Here is a 16,472-nt window from a genome sequence, read left to right as displayed (position 1 = left end):
GCTCAAACTTGGTGCTTGGGTGTCTAGGATTACGTTCGATCTTATGTCAGATCATATTCCAGCTATGCTTCAGGCACCATGGACTTGCAAACAGGTGTTTATGTTAATATGCGTCAAAATCTGAGGTTAACACGTAAAAAGTGCTCCCCAGATTGAATCGATCTGTGTGCTTTGATGATGAGAAACGACAATAGACCCTATCAAACCTCATACACTTGTCCAAAAGACGATCGCCCTCCATATTACGTCGAGTTTTTGATATAATGGGAAATGCCTATTCTGGGGTTCAACGAACACCATGAGAACCTGATTATTGGTGACTGGTACTTTCATAACGGCAATATACAGTGTAGAGTATGATAGTGAGTTTTTAAAAAGTCAAAGCCAAAGCGTTTTCAAGCAGTTCGCCATGCCCATTTTTTCGTTGTTTTTTTTTAAAAAAAAAAATGTTCAGTGTGGTTGTGCCTGTAAAAAAAAGGTAATGGCTTGCAAAACTTTCTCCAAATCCAGCCGGCCTTTTTAGAGTGCTTTAATACAGTTTATTCAACTTTTGGAGTCACAAAATAAAAATAAAAAATCGGGTGTCAAATGATAAATAACAAAATGGAGACAAACAATGAGAAATAAGCCAAAAAATGTGATCAGACGGACGAAAAATGGAAAAAGAGCACGTCAGTATGGCAGTATAGCAATAGATGTTGAGTGTAGTTGGCTTACCTGTAAACATCTGCAGGCCTTCGTTGCCCGGAAAAACCAACCAAGAGGACCAGGACGGACTACGCAGTACTGTTCAGCGCTTGTTGAACGTGGAGAGCACGCGCCGAAACCGTCGATGGTGGGCCAGTTGAATAAACTACTATATGAAAATCATATTTAGCATTCCAAATTTCGATTCTTAAAGGATCAACAGCCTTGAGCTCACCTTCAGTTCAATGCAAAAAAAAAAAAAAAAAAAGACAACCTCGGAGAAAAAGATGACCTTGAAAGGTAGAATAGAGGTTCGGGGAAAAGGGAAGAACTTTGGCAGACGCAGTGGGATGTCCATTTTATAGACTTTTTCGATGGACTGCTGTTGAGCCAGCCACTTTTCGGAAATCTCAAAAAAAAAGGGGGCGGTAATAGAGCAGAACCGCAAAGAAGCAAACAAAAGAACTATTTTGATACCTTACCACTCGGGAAAACAGAGGAGGTAACACAAGAAGCAATCGAGAATTTTTGTTTTTTTACTGCGATGTATGTACAGTACATATCTCAACACCAATCGAAGTAAACCCAAAAAGGGTATTGTACTTTCGGATGTAATGGATAAACCGAGATCGCGTCTTGGCCGGTGAGCAATTGTCGCAGCTCTTACAGGAGATGGCTGAAGGACGGGCAACTGGACCTTTCCCTGGTTTCAGCAAATGGCCAACCGAGGTTCTTGACGGGTTCCAGCTACTTTTTCGGCCTCCCAGCCTTTGGCTCCACAGGAAACACAGACCAAGGCCATGCTGCCATTATCCATTACTCCATCAACGTTGACGTTTGGACCTCGAATTGAGGCGCCTCCTTGAAATTCTTCAAAGGAGATTTGGGCAGTATTGTGGGATGGTCCTACTACGTAATTGGAAAATATAAGCTCTTATGCATGCCATGTTTGAAGGAGTTTTGAAGAAAATACATACCTTCCGTAGTTGAAGACACAAGAGCAGGCGGGACGGTATCCTCAACGTCGGCTGGCTCAACTGGTAGCCACATAATGGGAAAATGTAAACTTAATGCATGCAATGTCAGAGGAGTTTTGAAGAAACATCCATACCTTCCATAATTGAAGGCACTGGCGCAAGTGGAACGGTATCCTCAACGTCATCTATCATATTTCCAAGGTTTAAAGGACAGAGCGAGCTTGACACGTTTTGGTGGTCTGTACCGCCACATTGACAAAGTAGAACTATCGGGATCTGAGAAATTGAAAATATCCAAGCCGAATGTATATAATATGGCATAATTTTGAATAAACTGCTGCCAAGAGAATATGTAAAATACCTTGTTGGGTGACTTGAATAAACTCAGTAGTTGTATTCATGCGATTCAATGGACACCGTGAACTCGTCATTCTTTGATGATCCGTTATTCCACATTGGCAGCGTCTCGTAAGGTCTATTTGGATTTCGAGAATTTCTTTAATTTAATTAAAAAAATACATTTTGAAAAATTATCAAGAAAAAGTGTATATACATTGTGGAGAGACATGAAAAAACTGCTGCGCTTGTGCTTCTTGAATAAATGGCTGCTCTTGAATGAATTGTTCAGTAGTTGTATTCCTGAGCTTCAACGGAGAACGAGCTCGTAATCCTTCGATGATCCGTACTTGCACAGCGACAAGGCATACTGTAGATTATTTTTTAGCTGTGACAGGATATAACTAAATTAAAACTCAGAGCAATCGTACTATTTTATATACTGTCGGATAGTGTGTGGGCAACGTCCCCTTTTTTGGGTAGATTGTCGTTTAGAACAGGATGTGGCAATGGCCCGGAAAAGGCAATGTTACAGAGACTATTTTAACAGTGTGTGGGTAACATGCCTTTTTGGGTGGACTTTTTCGTACAAACAGTGCATAAACCGCCCCCCCCCCCAAAAAATAAAAATAAAAAAATAGTTTGTCTTATTTACATTACATCCCATAAGTCCTCTAAAGCACAACATACTTTTGCGCATGCAACTGAAGCTGATAGAGAAAACTCGGATATTCCTATTTTACGTATTTTGCGTTAACATAAGCGAAGAGAAAAAAAAAACGCCAACAGACTAGCAAAAAGCATCACTTACCGATTTTGGTGTCTACATAGCTGTCTGCAAATGTATCTGGTCCTTTTGCCATGGCTCCAACGGCAATCACGAGTGGTCCCTCCTCTGGTATTGATTTAAAGTACCGATATAGTCTAACTTTTGGAGCATTCCACGATAATGCTGACAGCTACATTAGATCCAAATATTCTTTAGAAACAGACAGACCATGACCAATACTTACCAAATCGCTTCGCATTTGTTGGCAAATACTGAGTCACTGGAGGAGGCACAATCTCCAATAACTTGACATGGCCTTCTTGATCGCTAACAATGCTGCCTCTTTCCAACAATTGCACTGAAGAAAATAAATCATCAGTTCTTCCGTCTGTTGAACCATATAACACTGGGACTCACCCATAAGCCCTGAGAATCGTTTGATTGTACGTGGTATACGGCATTCTGGATTAATTCGGATGACTACACCTTTAGCTGTGTGAATAAAAACCTAGTGGCAAGTTAATTTTCGAGGAATACATGCAAAGCAAGGATATAAAGCTCCTTAATAAAGACAAGTTCATACCTCCAAATGGCCTGCTTTGTTGAGCGGGCTATCTAAAAGGGTAAGAAGACACTTGACACAGTGTTAGTTTTGACAGTTTTGGAAAGCAGTTGATGTCACTTCTTACCTGATGCACAATATCTGGTCGAGCATCAGCAATGTCTCTACCCAATCTTTTCAGGATCGATTGATGTTCATCACAGTTTAAGAGCTGCATTTTCGTATCGTAACGGTAGGGATGAAGTCTGGCCGCTTCTAATGAAGCATTCTCCAATACGACGATAAGTTTTCGCGATGGTGGAACGGAAGCCTGTGGAATCGGCTGCTCCGGGGCATCTGCGAATGATTCTTCCCCTTCAAAGGCCATACTTCAAATGGGAAAAAGTGTTCAGAGTTGAAGGCTGACAGTTTCAACTCGCTTCGTATTTCCGATTTCTGATGGCAAACTTGGACCCGGTCACAGCTCAACAACTCACAGCCAATGCTTAGACCAATCAAAATTGAGTTTGTGACAAGATGGAAATCTTTCCCGGATGACTTTGAAAATTTGCAATCAGTAGCTACGCGATTTTTTTTTTATTCCATACAACCCGATGCAGCTTCAATGGGGCGGGATCCATCTGTTATAACCACGGTAACTTATCAATTGGCATTCGTGTTATAGTTCAGCTACCTCTTCTTTCAAGGAGACTGATTATCCAAGTTCCTACCTTTTTTCCTTTCCTTTTTCTTTGGCATATTTCACAATGCCATCAGTAGGGAAGTTAAGGAATTCAAAGCAGTGGCGTTCTTCTGTGGCATCATTCAATTTGTTTGTTTTTGTCAGTTATACTGTATATGTCCTTTCATTCTCTTTCAATTTTCAATGAATCGAATAATACATAAGCAGACGTGCTTCGATCTATGAATTCATGCATCAGTGGGGTGACTATTGTTTCATCCATGGAAAACCATATATTTTTGTCTTCAATCTTATCTTTTTTCTTTTGATTTTCTCTCTCTCTTTCTGTTTGCTTGATAAACCCTCACTATCATTGTATCAAGATCCCATCCGCATCCATCATCCAGACCATTCTTATCCCGTATATCTAACTTGGTTAAATCGACCACCATCCTCAAAAAGGTAAGCATCGAGTTGCCCACCATCAATTTTGCTGCGGCAAATCAGACTTACCTCTCTTTTTTTTCCATCCTTCTTTTAGCTTCCGGTTATCTCTGTTTTCTTTTCGCCTGACAAGTTCTGGATACTACAAGTTCACTTTCTCTCACCATCCATCCATCCATCTGGCGAAACCGGATGACGTCAAAGGCCATCGTTGGTGGTGTGGCTCTCTTTTTAATCAGAAAAACGCTTACGTGTCCTCTTCATGTTCCTCTCCTTTGGATTGCTTCTCATCATATGGTATTCGAGATGTCTTCCCGATTATTGTATTTTGTATTTTATATTTCATGTACATATTCTTTTCGCAGTCTTTTCCTCTTTTTTTCCCACAAGGTTTTTTAGGAGGTTTTTACTGACGCGATCATTGTTTTTTTTATCATCATGTACTTTATTTGTTCTTCTTTCTTTTTATTCGGGGGACTCTCGATATCTGGAATCCAACTCGAAATTACCGTCACTTCTGGCCACGTCAATATTTTTTGCCTGCTCAAGCTGACACCACCGATCCATCGCTTAACCGTCCCTGGAAGCAATTTTATTTTCCGCATCGAAGAAGAAGCTTACCTGGCGGTCCGTATTCATCTTTGTTTCTTCCGGTACACCATTTGGTTCAAAGGTAAGTCAATTACTTTTCCTTTGCTATGATGTAGTGAACGTATACTAATTCAAAAATTTTTCAATGTCATAGAATCCAAGTCATGTCAAGCGATCAATGGCTATCGAAAACTCAAATAACAAAGGTAAAATATCTTGACGAAAATTTAAATCAATCAAAGAGCTTACTAACTCATTTTTTTAAATACCCAACATACTCACACATCTTTCTAGATCTGTCATAGCCTGGGCGGGATGGAACTGAGGGGGTCAATCAGTGCTGCTTTGCGCGTGTTCAGAAACAAATCACGTTGCAACGTATGCCATAAGGTTGTCATTAATATACCGAAGTTCCGTCAAGAGTTCTCGCCCAGGTTATGCCGTGTATGCGTTAGGCTTTTTGTCTGACGAAAGTCGCTCAATGTAAGAGGGCGGCCTCCGGTGGCAGGCGGCATCCATTGCACAGCGGGTGTACGGCTTGTTAATGTTAATAACATTTAAGGAGGTCATAAAAAATAGTTATTAAAATTCAAAATCAGATTCCAAACTTGAACTTATGCTCGCCATGTCAGATTGTCTTGTGTCATGTTGTCGGCAAAAAGCGCGTCATACCGAAATTTTGCAAGTATCCTATCTGCAGTTTATTCAACTTTTGAAGTCACAAAAAAATCGGTGTTCAAATGACCAATAAAAAAATGGAGAAGCAACCAATGAGAAATCAGATTGAACGAAACAAATTGGGAAAAAGATCAAAAGTCAAAAAATGTGGCAGCCAGACGAAAAATAGAAAAAAAGCAAGTCAGTATGACTATATAGCAAAAAATGTTGATGCAGCTGGCTTACCTGTAAACATCTACAGGCCTTCGTTGCCCGGAAAAACCAACCAAGTGGGCCAGGACGGACTACGCAGTACTGTTCAGCGCTTGTCGAACGTGAAGAGCACGCGCCGGAACCGTCGATGGTGGGCCAGTTGAAGAAACTAATTATAGGAAAATCATATTAGAATTACAAAATGCTATTCTTAAAGGATCAACAGCCTTGAGCTTACCTTCAGTTCGATCCAAAAAAAAAAAAAAAAAAAAAAGACAACCTCGGAGAAAAAGATGACCTTGAAAGGTAGAATGGAGGTTCGGGGAAAAGGAAAGAACTTTGGCAGACGCGGTGGGATGTCCATTTTAAAGACTTTTTTGATGGACTGCTGTTGAGCCAGTCACTGTTGGGAAATCTCGTGAGAAGTATCATCGCATCAGCTGCGATGTACAAAAAAAAAAGGGGGGGTAATGCAAGAAGCAATCGAGAATCTTTGGTTTTTTTGCTGCGATGCACAGTAGAAAAAAGGGGGCGATAATAGAGCAGAGAAGAACCCCAAAAAAGCAAACAAAAGAACTATTTTGATACCTTACAACGAATCGGAAATACAGGGAATTTTTAGGTTTTTTTTTTACTGCGATACACAGTAAAAAAAAAGCGGGGGGAGGGTGTAATAGAGCAGAACTCAAAGAAGCAAACAAAAAACTTTTCAAGTCTATCTTGTGAACGCAACGGAGCCGACATTGTTACCAGAATGTTCATCGTCTTACAACTAATTTTAAGCTTTTGCTTCATGCCGTTTCCATCAGACTCTTCAAAGACGCCTACGGTTAACGATTCATAGCGTGTCGTTGTTAATATAGCGTCGCAAACAACTGGTCAGTGGGCAACGGAAATTGCCTTCGCTTTTCAATACGGAACTATTCTATCTACCGCGCCTTTTTTATACTTCTCTGCTGCTTTTGATGCACCCAATAGCTTATAGTTAAGAGCTGAAGGTCCCCTTTTGCATTCAGATATTCATTACGGTGTACCCACAGCAATGGCACTTCCTGTATCATTATAGTGTTCGTGCTCTCCATTTTTTTTTTTTTTTTTTTCACTGCTCCCTGCATCCGTTGGAACGAGCAATACTCGCAAACCTTGCGTGGGTATAAATTGATTAATTTCAAAATGGCATTTAATTCATAGTTTATTCGTTTATTTGGCATAAGAGTTTTACTGACATTAATCGCACCGCGTCCACAAGTTCTACACCATGTCACCAACAACCTCCCTCCTCCTCAGTCAACACTCCATGTATCTGATTTCAAGTTTCTTGTTCATTCCTTCCATCTGCCATCTGATGCACGTTTTCACTGCTCTGCTTCCTCTTTTGACGGAACAATTCCTTGGGTGCAAATGACGAAGAACGAACGTGATACGGAATCAAACGTCGGCATCCCCTCAAGACACTGCCCGAAAATCCTCTTGCTCGTACTTTTCTACACTTCCGGTAACAAGAACTCGACAAAGCCGTGCTCCTCATAACCCCCTTCCCTCCCGGATCCTGTTCTCCGCTTGCTGCCCGCATATAGGCCTTGGCCCGATCCATTTCCTGCCAATGCCCAACCATGAATGCAGTTGCTCCTCTGCCACCGCCGTCAATGGCTCCTGATGAACACGTCCACTGTGGCTACGCACGTACTGTACTAGACGCCACCATTTAACATCTTGTTGTTTACATTTTCAGTCTCGGATTATACCTCCTCCCGAACCCCACTCCCAATGTAATGATTATGTACTTCTGTCTTTCCTTTTCCTTGAACTTGACAAGCTCATTCTAGTGATGATTTGACTCACTTAGCTTCCCCTTCTCCTGGCATTGAGTTTCTACGTTGGCTCATCTCATCCCATGGTACTGAATAACTCGACACCCCTGTCTCTTTTTCTTTTCTTTTTCTGCCTTCCTGCTTCTCAAACTCCTCAGGATGCCTTCTATTTTCTTTTCCTATGCGGTTTTCCTGTTAGAACGCTCCGGGGCGAGCAATAATCTGAAAAGGACGCGTGTTCATGCACCTTTAATAAAAAAATCATATTTGTTTTTCCTCTTCTGATTTTTCCAATTGTACATTTCCTAGACATCCCAGGACGATGGATCGTCTTGCAGCGGACATACGTTCATTCACCCCTAATAAAAAAAATCTTCTACGTTTAATTTGCTTTTATTCTCTGTGGAAAACGATGCGTCAAGATGTCGTATCCTTTTTTGGTACTTCCTAAACGTTCACGGCAACATTTTCGTTTTTGGTAATGACCTTCAAGCCAGCGTTTCCTTTATCGAACAGCTCGGCCGAAAGGCTGAGCATTCAGAACCAAAATACCCTGCCAAGCCTAATTACGAAATTATTATGAACCCAAAACCATATAAATATCCCCTCGATCAAAACGAATAAAGAATCAATCATCTATCCTCCAATTCTAGTTTATTTCTTCTATCGTCCGTGGAACCAGTACTCGGAATAGATTCAGCAAACCTCGAAAACGACACAAAAGGGAACAAAAAAAAAGAAATGAGTAGACAAAGCCGAAAAAAATTGCTCACTACAGGGGTCGAACCTGTGACCTTGGCGTTATTAGCACCACGCTCTAACCAACTGAGCTAAGCGAGCACCCTTTTTCCGCTCTTCATCACTTTTTTCTCGTTTTTATAGCGGGGAAACTTTTAGCCGGAATTACACCTGTTCCACCCACACTTAAATCCCTTCCATCCATCATACATCCTTTGCCATATCGTGCATCCACCCCCTACCGACCTATTTCTGAAGTTTGAAATCGTTACCATCGTTCTTCTCTGAGATATCTCCAATTCAAGAAAAGTGTATCAAAGAAACACAACGTTAATTTCAGCCAGTTCCATCGCCGAATCTCGTTTTCCGGCAACCGCTTCGAAACTCGCATCGCCTTCTGTGTCCGGACCGGACTCAAATTTTGAATTTCGCTCGCCGACGACGCATCTCCATCCGATGTCCACAACTTCCCCTGACCAATTTGCGGCCATGCAGGCCCAAATTAATTACCTGACTGCGCAAGTCACTACGCACCGTACTGAACTCGACCAGATCCGCCACCTACTCGAAGAAAATCAGCAACTCCGTAATGAAAATGCCCAGTTGAAAGCCCAACTTGCTGCCGCTACCGCTAGCGTTTCCACTTTCTACTCCAAGCCTACTGTATCCACTTCTGCCCCTAATACTGAGACTGCAACCCGCCCAACTTCAACCCCTTCTGCACCCATGGGTTCTGACGCCTCGCAGTGGGCTACAGTCACCAAAAAGTACCGTCCTGTCCGACCTAAACCTAAGCCCAAAACTCGGGCTTCAGATGCTCGCACCTTTCAGATTACCGACGGCCCAAGTGGCTTCCAGTACTTGTATATTCCTCGATCTCGCCGCCTTACCCGCCACGAAACCCGTACCCGTCTTCGCCGTCTGGGCGTTGATCCATACCGTGTGCTTGACATCACTTTCCCCGTTCGTTCTGTTGTCGGCCTCCTGATCCATGTGCAATACCGTGCGCTCGTAGAGGAGACCCTCGGTCAGCATAATATCCTGGTGATCCACGACTTTGATCCCTGTGACCCCATCCACATGGCTGATCCTGAAGTCAAGCAGATGTCCCTCGCAGATCAACAAGCGTTTGCTGAGTCTCTCCATTCTGCACGATGCGAAAAAGCAGTGCTCCGTCTTCCATATCACCTTGCCTCCCCCATTGCCCGCTCTTTCCTGGAAGCCAACATTTTCGATACTGATGATGTCTCTCGTCTTCTGAGTCGCTGTCGTGGTGCTCCTGTGCCCCCTACCAACACTGATACTACCGAGAAAGACGACACTGATCCTGATACTGATATGGCCGACGCCAAACATGAACGCGCACCTGCCAGCAATGGCAAGCTTTAAAAAAAAATGATTAATCAACACAACACATTCACTCCTTCTTCGTCAACCTCGCTTGCCACTCATCTCCTAACGCTCCCATCTCCAACCCCACCTGTTTCCACCACCCCCTTTCGCATCGGCTTATGGAATGCCAATGGTCTCCAAGCCTCCTTAGTCGATGACATCCTCCAACACTGCCAGTCCTTTTCTCTACTTTTTATCACCGAAACTTGGTTAATCTCTCCAGCTCGACTCCGTACTTCTTGGTCCCAGTACCATTTATATGGTAGCCCTGTTGCGGGTAATTTCCGTGGTTCCCATGGTATTTCTGCTCTTGTTTCCCCCAGCTTTCCTTTCCACATTCTGCAATTTCCCATACCGTCTCCACATGCCCTCGGGCTACAGATCGGTACCTCGTTACGCATTATTTGCCTGTATCTGCCGCCCTCTCTGTCCTCTGATGAAGTCCTTGCTACCTTGAACGCTATCCCACTGACCCAAGACACTATTATTTGTGGCGATTTAAATGCTCGCCTGGGCCCCCTCACTGGTGACCATCGTTCAAATACCCGCGGACCCCTCCTCCAAGACTGGGTGGAAGAACGCAACCTTCAAATCCTCAACATCTCTTTGGCATACGGCATTCCTACCTTCCTCAACTACCGGAACGACCAGCTCCATAGCAGCATCGTTGATTATTTCATTACAAATATGCCTCACCTTTCGTCTTCATCGCTCCACATCTATTCTGCTTTGCATCTTGGCTCCGATCACAAGCTGATGGCCTTATCCTTCCCGTACCGTGACCCCAATGCCTCGGTCAACACGATCCCTCCTTCTTCATCAAGTCGCCGTCTCTGGAACCTCTCGCGCTTGAACGAAACGGACGTACACAAGCTGTACATTGATACTTTTCGCTGCCTGTCGGCACCTCTCTCTACCCAACTCCGGGACCTTTCCCATGATCCGCCTCCTACCCGACCCCCGATTGACCAGCTGAACCACGATCTTAACGATCTTATCTATACTGCATTGGACAAATCGGTGTGCCGGCGTGCCCCTCGGCCTCCTTCCTGGAAATCGTTTTGGAATGCAGAGCTACAGGCTCTTGCTGACGAACGTGAACGTTGCTACCGTCGATGGCATCGAGCCATTGGGCTTGACAAAGTCCCCTGGTGGGATCGCCTCCAACATGCTGCTGCCCGTTTCCGATGTGCTGTGCGTTATGCTAAGCGTCAGGCTTGGCGTGCATTCTGTGATAAATTGGCCCGCGGCGATTTCTCTCGTGCAACTGCGACCGTCAAAAGTATCCGAAACCGCCGTAACCAACAGGTGCGATTTACACATCCCGATGGCCCTGCGGTTGGTGCCCAAGTCCTCCGCAACCATATGGCGAACGTCTACTCTGGCCAGCATCTGCCAATTGCCCGACCTCCTCCACTGTCTGCCACCAGCCAATCGCTTCCCTTCGACATCGCCTCTACCTCTCTCTCGCACACGTTTACCAAAGAGAACATTATTGCCACCTTGAAACGCCTATCACAACGAAAAGCCCCAGGTCCCGATGACTTACGTGCCGAAATGTTACTCCCGATCGCAGACTCTCTTGCCCCCTTGCTTGCCCACCTGTTTACCATTTGTACCCAATGGTCCTATACTCCCACAGTGTGGCGTCATGCTCAGGTAGTTCCTATCCACAAACAAGGTGCCCCCAACGACCCTGCCCACTTTCGTCCAATTTCTCTGACCTCGATTGTACGCAAACTTTTCGAGATGATTCTCTTACCAGCATTGGAAATCACAGCCCCATCCCTGGACGTCGCACAAGGCGGTTTTCGACATCAACGTAGTGCCCTGGATCAAGCCCTCTGCTTGCACGACTTGATGCGCGCCTACCGAGATCGTCACAACCACTACCCTGTTGTTGCTTTCTTGGACATCAAGGCCGCTTACGATACTGTTGACCGTCGAATTGTCTGGCAGACCCTCCTTGCCTCTTCCACGCCTCTTGTACTCGTCTCGCTTCTAGCGCACATGTTTGATGATGTCTCCGTCACAGTTCTTTTGCAAAACCATGCCTCCACGCCTTTCACCCCATCTACTGGTGTGCTACAAGGCTCCGTCCTCAGTCCATTTCTCTATTCTTTATATATTAACACTCTGCCTGCTCTTTTGCGCTCTGCCGCCTCTCTTTCGACCACCACAGTGCCCTCCATTTCACCATCGCGACCACCTCTCTATGATGCTTCTGCGCCCAACGGCTTGCCGTTTGGACCCATCCCATCTGACAGTGACCCCATTGCCTCACCGACTCCCATCAACTGCCTGTTGTATGCGGACGACATCGCCTTGGTTGGCTCGGCTCGCGAGGTACAACACATGCTCACTCTTGCTGAAACTCATGCTCATGTCCTGGGCTATAAATGGAGTCCGCCAAAATGTGCCATCCTGAATGCACCTGTACCCACTTCTCGTAGCTTTGTCCATCTCTCCCTGTATGGTGATATGCTCCCTGCAGTGGATGAATTTATATATCTTGGGATTCCGTTCAACTCCAAAGGTCTCGCCACTTCTGCTTTGATCCGACATCGAGCACGCAGCACTTTTTTGGCCATGTCCCAGCTTAACGCTATGGGTCTCAATCGCAATGGCTTCCCACTTTTGTTTTCAGCACGAATCTACGCAACTTTCATCCGGCCCAAACTGGAATATGGGCTTGCTATCGCCCACTTACTCCAAAAAGATTATAAAGAGCTTGCACGTGTCCAAGACCGATGCCTTCGAATGATAGTGGGCGGCCATAAGAGTGCTTCTACTCAAGTGCTGGTTCACATCTGCAACCTCCCGAGCATGTCATTCCGCGCTGATACCTTGGTCCTGAAATTCTGCCTGCGGATGAGCTACCTGCCCGATGATTGCCTCATGCCTCTTGTTTCTTCGTCTGTGCGTTTGTCACTGCTGTCACGCCTCCAAGAACGTCCAATTGTGGTCGATCATCCTGCTGAACAGATGTCTTCCTCACGCCTTACCACATGGCTACGCAATTATCGGCAACGTCACTTCACTGCTTTCCTGGCCAGTACCCAAAGAGTTCTAATTCGAGCCTGCCGCCCTACCCTGATAGTGGATCCAATACTCTACGTCCCTGCTTCGCGAGCTGATCGTAGCCGCTTAGTGCGATGGCGTATGGGCTGGCTACCGGGGAAACCTCGTCCTTGTCGCTGTGGCTTCAGTACTACCACCCGTTCCCATCTCATGGAGTGCCCTGTTGTCCCTTCCCAACTTTGGTTCTCCCTTCCATCCTGTGTTCCAAATTTTCCTGGCGTTCGCATTGATTACGTTTTGAATCAACTGCCTCTCTCACGTTCCGCCTCGGCACCAACTTATTGGTCAGACCTTTGCACCATCCTCTGGCACTTTGACCAGCTCTGTAACCCTGACGGAGATTACACAAGTGATCCTACCCCCGGCCAAGTCTGGATAGACCTCTCGCCTCCTACTGCCTCTCGCGAATCGCGCCTGGAACTGCCTCTGGCATCTTCCTCCCACTGCGACACCATCTAAGCACGTTGCGGAGGGGACCATGTAGTGAAAGGTAGCTTAGTAGCCTGTGTTCCTCTACTCTCTCACCCTACTTTTTTTCTTCCATCTTTTTGTGATCTATAGATGTTTTTTTCGTTTTATTTCTTAATTGTCCCATAGGGTAGCCGATATCGATTTCATAATCATTAAGGCCATACCCCTCAATAAACATATACATTTTCGACTGAGCTAAGCGAGCCTCTCTTTCTGGTTTTTATCATTTTTCTCGTTTTTATAGGCGGGAAAACGTTTACCCGAAATTGCGAACGCCCCATCCACACCTCAAACCTATCCATCCACCAGCCATCCTTTGCAACATCGTACATCTGTTTGGCTAGACATACCTGCCCGAATCTCAGATTTTTCCACCGACCCATCCTCTCAATATCGCTAATTTTACAAAAGTGAATCGTACGAACGAAACCTCTCGTCTGTTTTCGCCTACTACTGCTCCCGCTTTGCCCCCTGTCTTTTCGAACCCAGACCCAATTTTTGTGTCCGGCCCGCACCCGACAAATTTTATTGACACCCCGATGGCGGCCAATTTCCCCTCCATGCCATCACCCAACGCCAACCAATTTGAGGCTTTATGTGCCCAAATGGCTCACCTGACCTCCCAAGTCTCCACTTACGAAGCGAAATTCGCTAAACTCGACTCCCTGCTCGCCGAAGTGGATGCACTCCGAGCAGAGAACACCAACCTCCGTGCCGACAATGAGGCCCTCCAAGCTCGTTTAGCCGCCGCACTGTCCCCACGCCCCACTTCTGCTGCTGTGACCTCCACCACCTCTTCGCCTGCCAAACCCTCAGGCACAAAAACCGCCAAGCCCTCCTCTTCCGTTCCCCTTGGCTCCGATCAGTCCTCATGGGCTACTGTGACCAAAAAATATCGCCCGGTCCAACCTGTTGCTCTCGCCCGCCGTCAGGCTGCTGCTGCCCGTGCCTTCCAACCAAACGATGGCCCCACAGGTTATAAATACCTGTATGTTCCTCGCTCCCGCCGATTGACCCGGCAAGAAGTCCGTTCGCGGCTTCGACGTTTGGGCATTGACCCATACCGCGTCCTCGACATCATATTCCCAGCTCGTTCCGTTATTGGACTTCTTGTCCATGTTCAATACTATGAATTTGCTATGGCCCAAATTGTGAACTCCAAAATTCAACCGCTCACCGATTTCGACCCCCTGGCTATCACCATCATTGGTGACCCTGAAATAAAACAAATGCCCATTCCCGATCAAGAAGCCTTTGTGTTTGATCTCCACCGCAGCCGATGTGAACGCGCAATTTCCCATCTGCCATACCACATTGCCTCCCCTGTTGCCCGCTCCTTCCTTGCTGACGGCATTTTGGACGACGCCGATCTGCCAAAACTGCTGTACAAATGTCGTGGTGCCCCTCCCCAGCCCATCAAGGATGCTGAATCCACCGACGGTAGCTCCAACGACCCGGATCAACCCATGACCGATGCTGACGACGCTCCCCTTACTGAAACATTTTAAATATGACGACCGTTTCTCCACATCTATTTTCTACAGTCACTCCGTTAATTCACAACACTTCTCCATCATCCATCCCACTCAACATTGGCCTGTGGAACGCCAATGGTTTACAAGCTTCCCTGGTTGATGATCTCCTCCGCCATTGTTCCTCCTTTTCCCTCGTCTTTGTTACCGAAACCTGGCTACTGTCACCCAACAAACTTCGTACCCATTGGCCCCAGCATCACCTCTACGGTTCTTCGGTTGCCGGTAATTTCCGTGGTAGCGAAGGTGTCTCTGCTCTCATCCACCCGGATTTTCCACTTCCTGTCACTCCTTTCCCACTTCCCTCTAAATATGCCCTTGGTATTCGCCTGGGTCCCTCTCTACGCCTGATCTGTCTCTACCTCCCGCCTTCTCTTTCCCTCGATGCTGTCTCCAATGTGCTCTCCTCTATTCCGCTCACCGACGATACCATCATTTGTGGGGATCTCAACGCCCGCCTTGGCACTGTTACTGGAGATCGCATCAGCACTCCACGTGGTCAGTTGCTACAGGACTGGGTCAACGAACGCTCCTTAACAATTCTCAACTCTTCCCTCGCGTATGGCATCCCTACTTACCACACTTTCCGCAACCACCAAGTTCACAGTAGCATTGTGGATTATTTTATTACCAACCTTCCCGCTCTCCCCCAGTCCCACCTCCATATTTTTTCTGATCTCTCCCTTGGGTCTGATCATAAGTTGATGTCGCTCTTATTCAACTACACACCTCCCAATTCCACCACTCCCTCCACTCCTTCACCCTCTCCCCGCCGTCTCTGGAATTTATCTCGCCTCAAAGAATTCGACGTTAACCAGTTGTACGTTGCCACCTTTCATTCATTATCACAACCACTCACAGAGACGCTTCAACAGCTATCCTCTGATCCCCCTCCCACATGTCCACCCATTGATCAACTCAATGCCGCTCTCAACACCGCCATTTATTCCGCTTTGGATAAATCGGTTGGTGTCCGAAACCCCCGCCCTCACAAATGGCAAACATTTTGGAATGCCGAACTGCAAACACTGGCTGATCACCGGGATCGCACTTACCGTAGGTGGTGTCGGGCCGTTGGCCTGGATAAAGCCCCTTGGTGGGATAAACACCAACATGCCGCCAACCTTTTCCGAAGTGCTGTTAGACGAGCGAAACGACAAGCATGGCGTACGTTTTGTGATACTTTGGCCCGTGGGGATTTCCCCAAAGCGATGTCAAAAATTAAATCCATCCGCAACCGTCGCCGCCAACAAGTGACCTTCTGCCATCCTGATGGACCTGCCGCTGGTGCTACTGCCATGCGTGACCACCTGGACACAGTGTATTCTGGTAATGGTTTACCATTGATCCGTCCTCCACCGCTTTCTTCTCCCGCTCCTCTACTCCCATTTCAGCCGTCTACGGACCCCACCATACCTTCCTTTGATTCTGACATCATTGCCAAGACCATTGATCGCCTCCCTCGACGCAAAGCTCCCGGATCGGATCACATCTGTACGGAGATGCTTTTACCGATCAAGTCTCTTCTGGCCCCCATCCTCTCATTAATT

General features: G+C 46.1%; 3 protein-coding genes and 1 non-coding gene across 4 annotated transcripts; 2 read left to right on the top strand and 2 right to left on the bottom strand.

The window, feature by feature from the left end:
• Positions 1-2,618: 2,618 nt before the first annotated feature.
• BYT42DRAFT_585558 (Alpha/beta knot methyltransferase) lies at positions 2,619-3,797 on the bottom strand. Its single transcript, XM_051570000.1, has 6 exons — positions 3,459-3,797; positions 3,353-3,403; positions 3,187-3,277; positions 3,014-3,127; positions 2,812-2,952; positions 2,619-2,734 (listed from the first exon to the last, which is right to left on the bottom strand). The coding sequence occupies exons 1-6, from the start codon at positions 3,696-3,698 to the stop codon at positions 2,652-2,654; spliced, it is 720 nt and encodes a 239-aa protein (XP_051419298.1). The 5' UTR covers positions 3,699-3,797; the 3' UTR covers positions 2,619-2,651.
• A 4,677-nt stretch (positions 3,798-8,474) lies between these two features.
• On the bottom strand, positions 8,475-8,548 carry BYT42DRAFT_t130. The gene has a single exon. It is a non-coding gene; the product is annotated as a tRNA-Ile (tRNA).
• Positions 8,549-8,902: 354 nt separating this feature from the next.
• BYT42DRAFT_624751 (uncharacterized protein) lies at positions 8,903-9,915 on the top strand (the record flags this gene model as incomplete). Its single annotated transcript, XM_051572398.1, has 1 exon — positions 8,903-9,915. One exon carries the CDS (start codon positions 8,903-8,905, stop codon positions 9,833-9,835), a length of 933 nt encoding a protein of 310 aa, XP_051419297.1. The 3' UTR covers positions 9,836-9,915.
• A 4,089-nt stretch (positions 9,916-14,004) lies between these two features.
• Positions 14,005-14,868, top strand: BYT42DRAFT_469859 (uncharacterized protein; the record flags this gene model as incomplete). The annotated part of the gene is made up of 1 exon (XM_051563552.1): positions 14,005-14,868. A coding segment is annotated over one exon (864 nt), but the record flags the coding sequence as incomplete, so codon positions are not given.
• Between the last annotated feature and the right edge of the window lie 1,604 nt (positions 14,869-16,472).

Source organism: Radiomyces spectabilis (assembly GCF_025331425.1).
Source record: "Radiomyces spectabilis strain NRRL 2753 chromosome Unknown BYT42scaffold_14, whole genome shotgun sequence".
Taxonomy (NCBI): domain Eukaryota; kingdom Fungi; phylum Mucoromycota; class Mucoromycetes; order Mucorales; family Radiomycetaceae; genus Radiomyces; species Radiomyces spectabilis.
This window is presented reverse-complemented; position numbering and strand designations above follow the sequence as displayed.

What these genes read in the sequence shown, in the direction of transcription:
- BYT42DRAFT_585558 (XM_051570000.1), bottom strand. Translation starts at nt 3,698, where the DNA reads ATGGCCTTTGAAGGGGAAGAATCATTCGCAGATGCCCCGGAGCAGCCG. An exon ending in ACGATTCTCAGGGCTTATGG is followed by an intron (nt 3,128 to 3,186) that starts GTGAGTCCCAGT and finishes TATTTTCTTCAG; the next exon opens with TGCAATTGTTGGAAAGAGGC. An exon ending in CTATGTAGACACCAAAATCG is followed by an intron (nt 2,735 to 2,811) that starts GTAAGTGATGCT and finishes TACGTAAAATAG; the next exon opens with GAATATCCGAGTTTTCTCTA.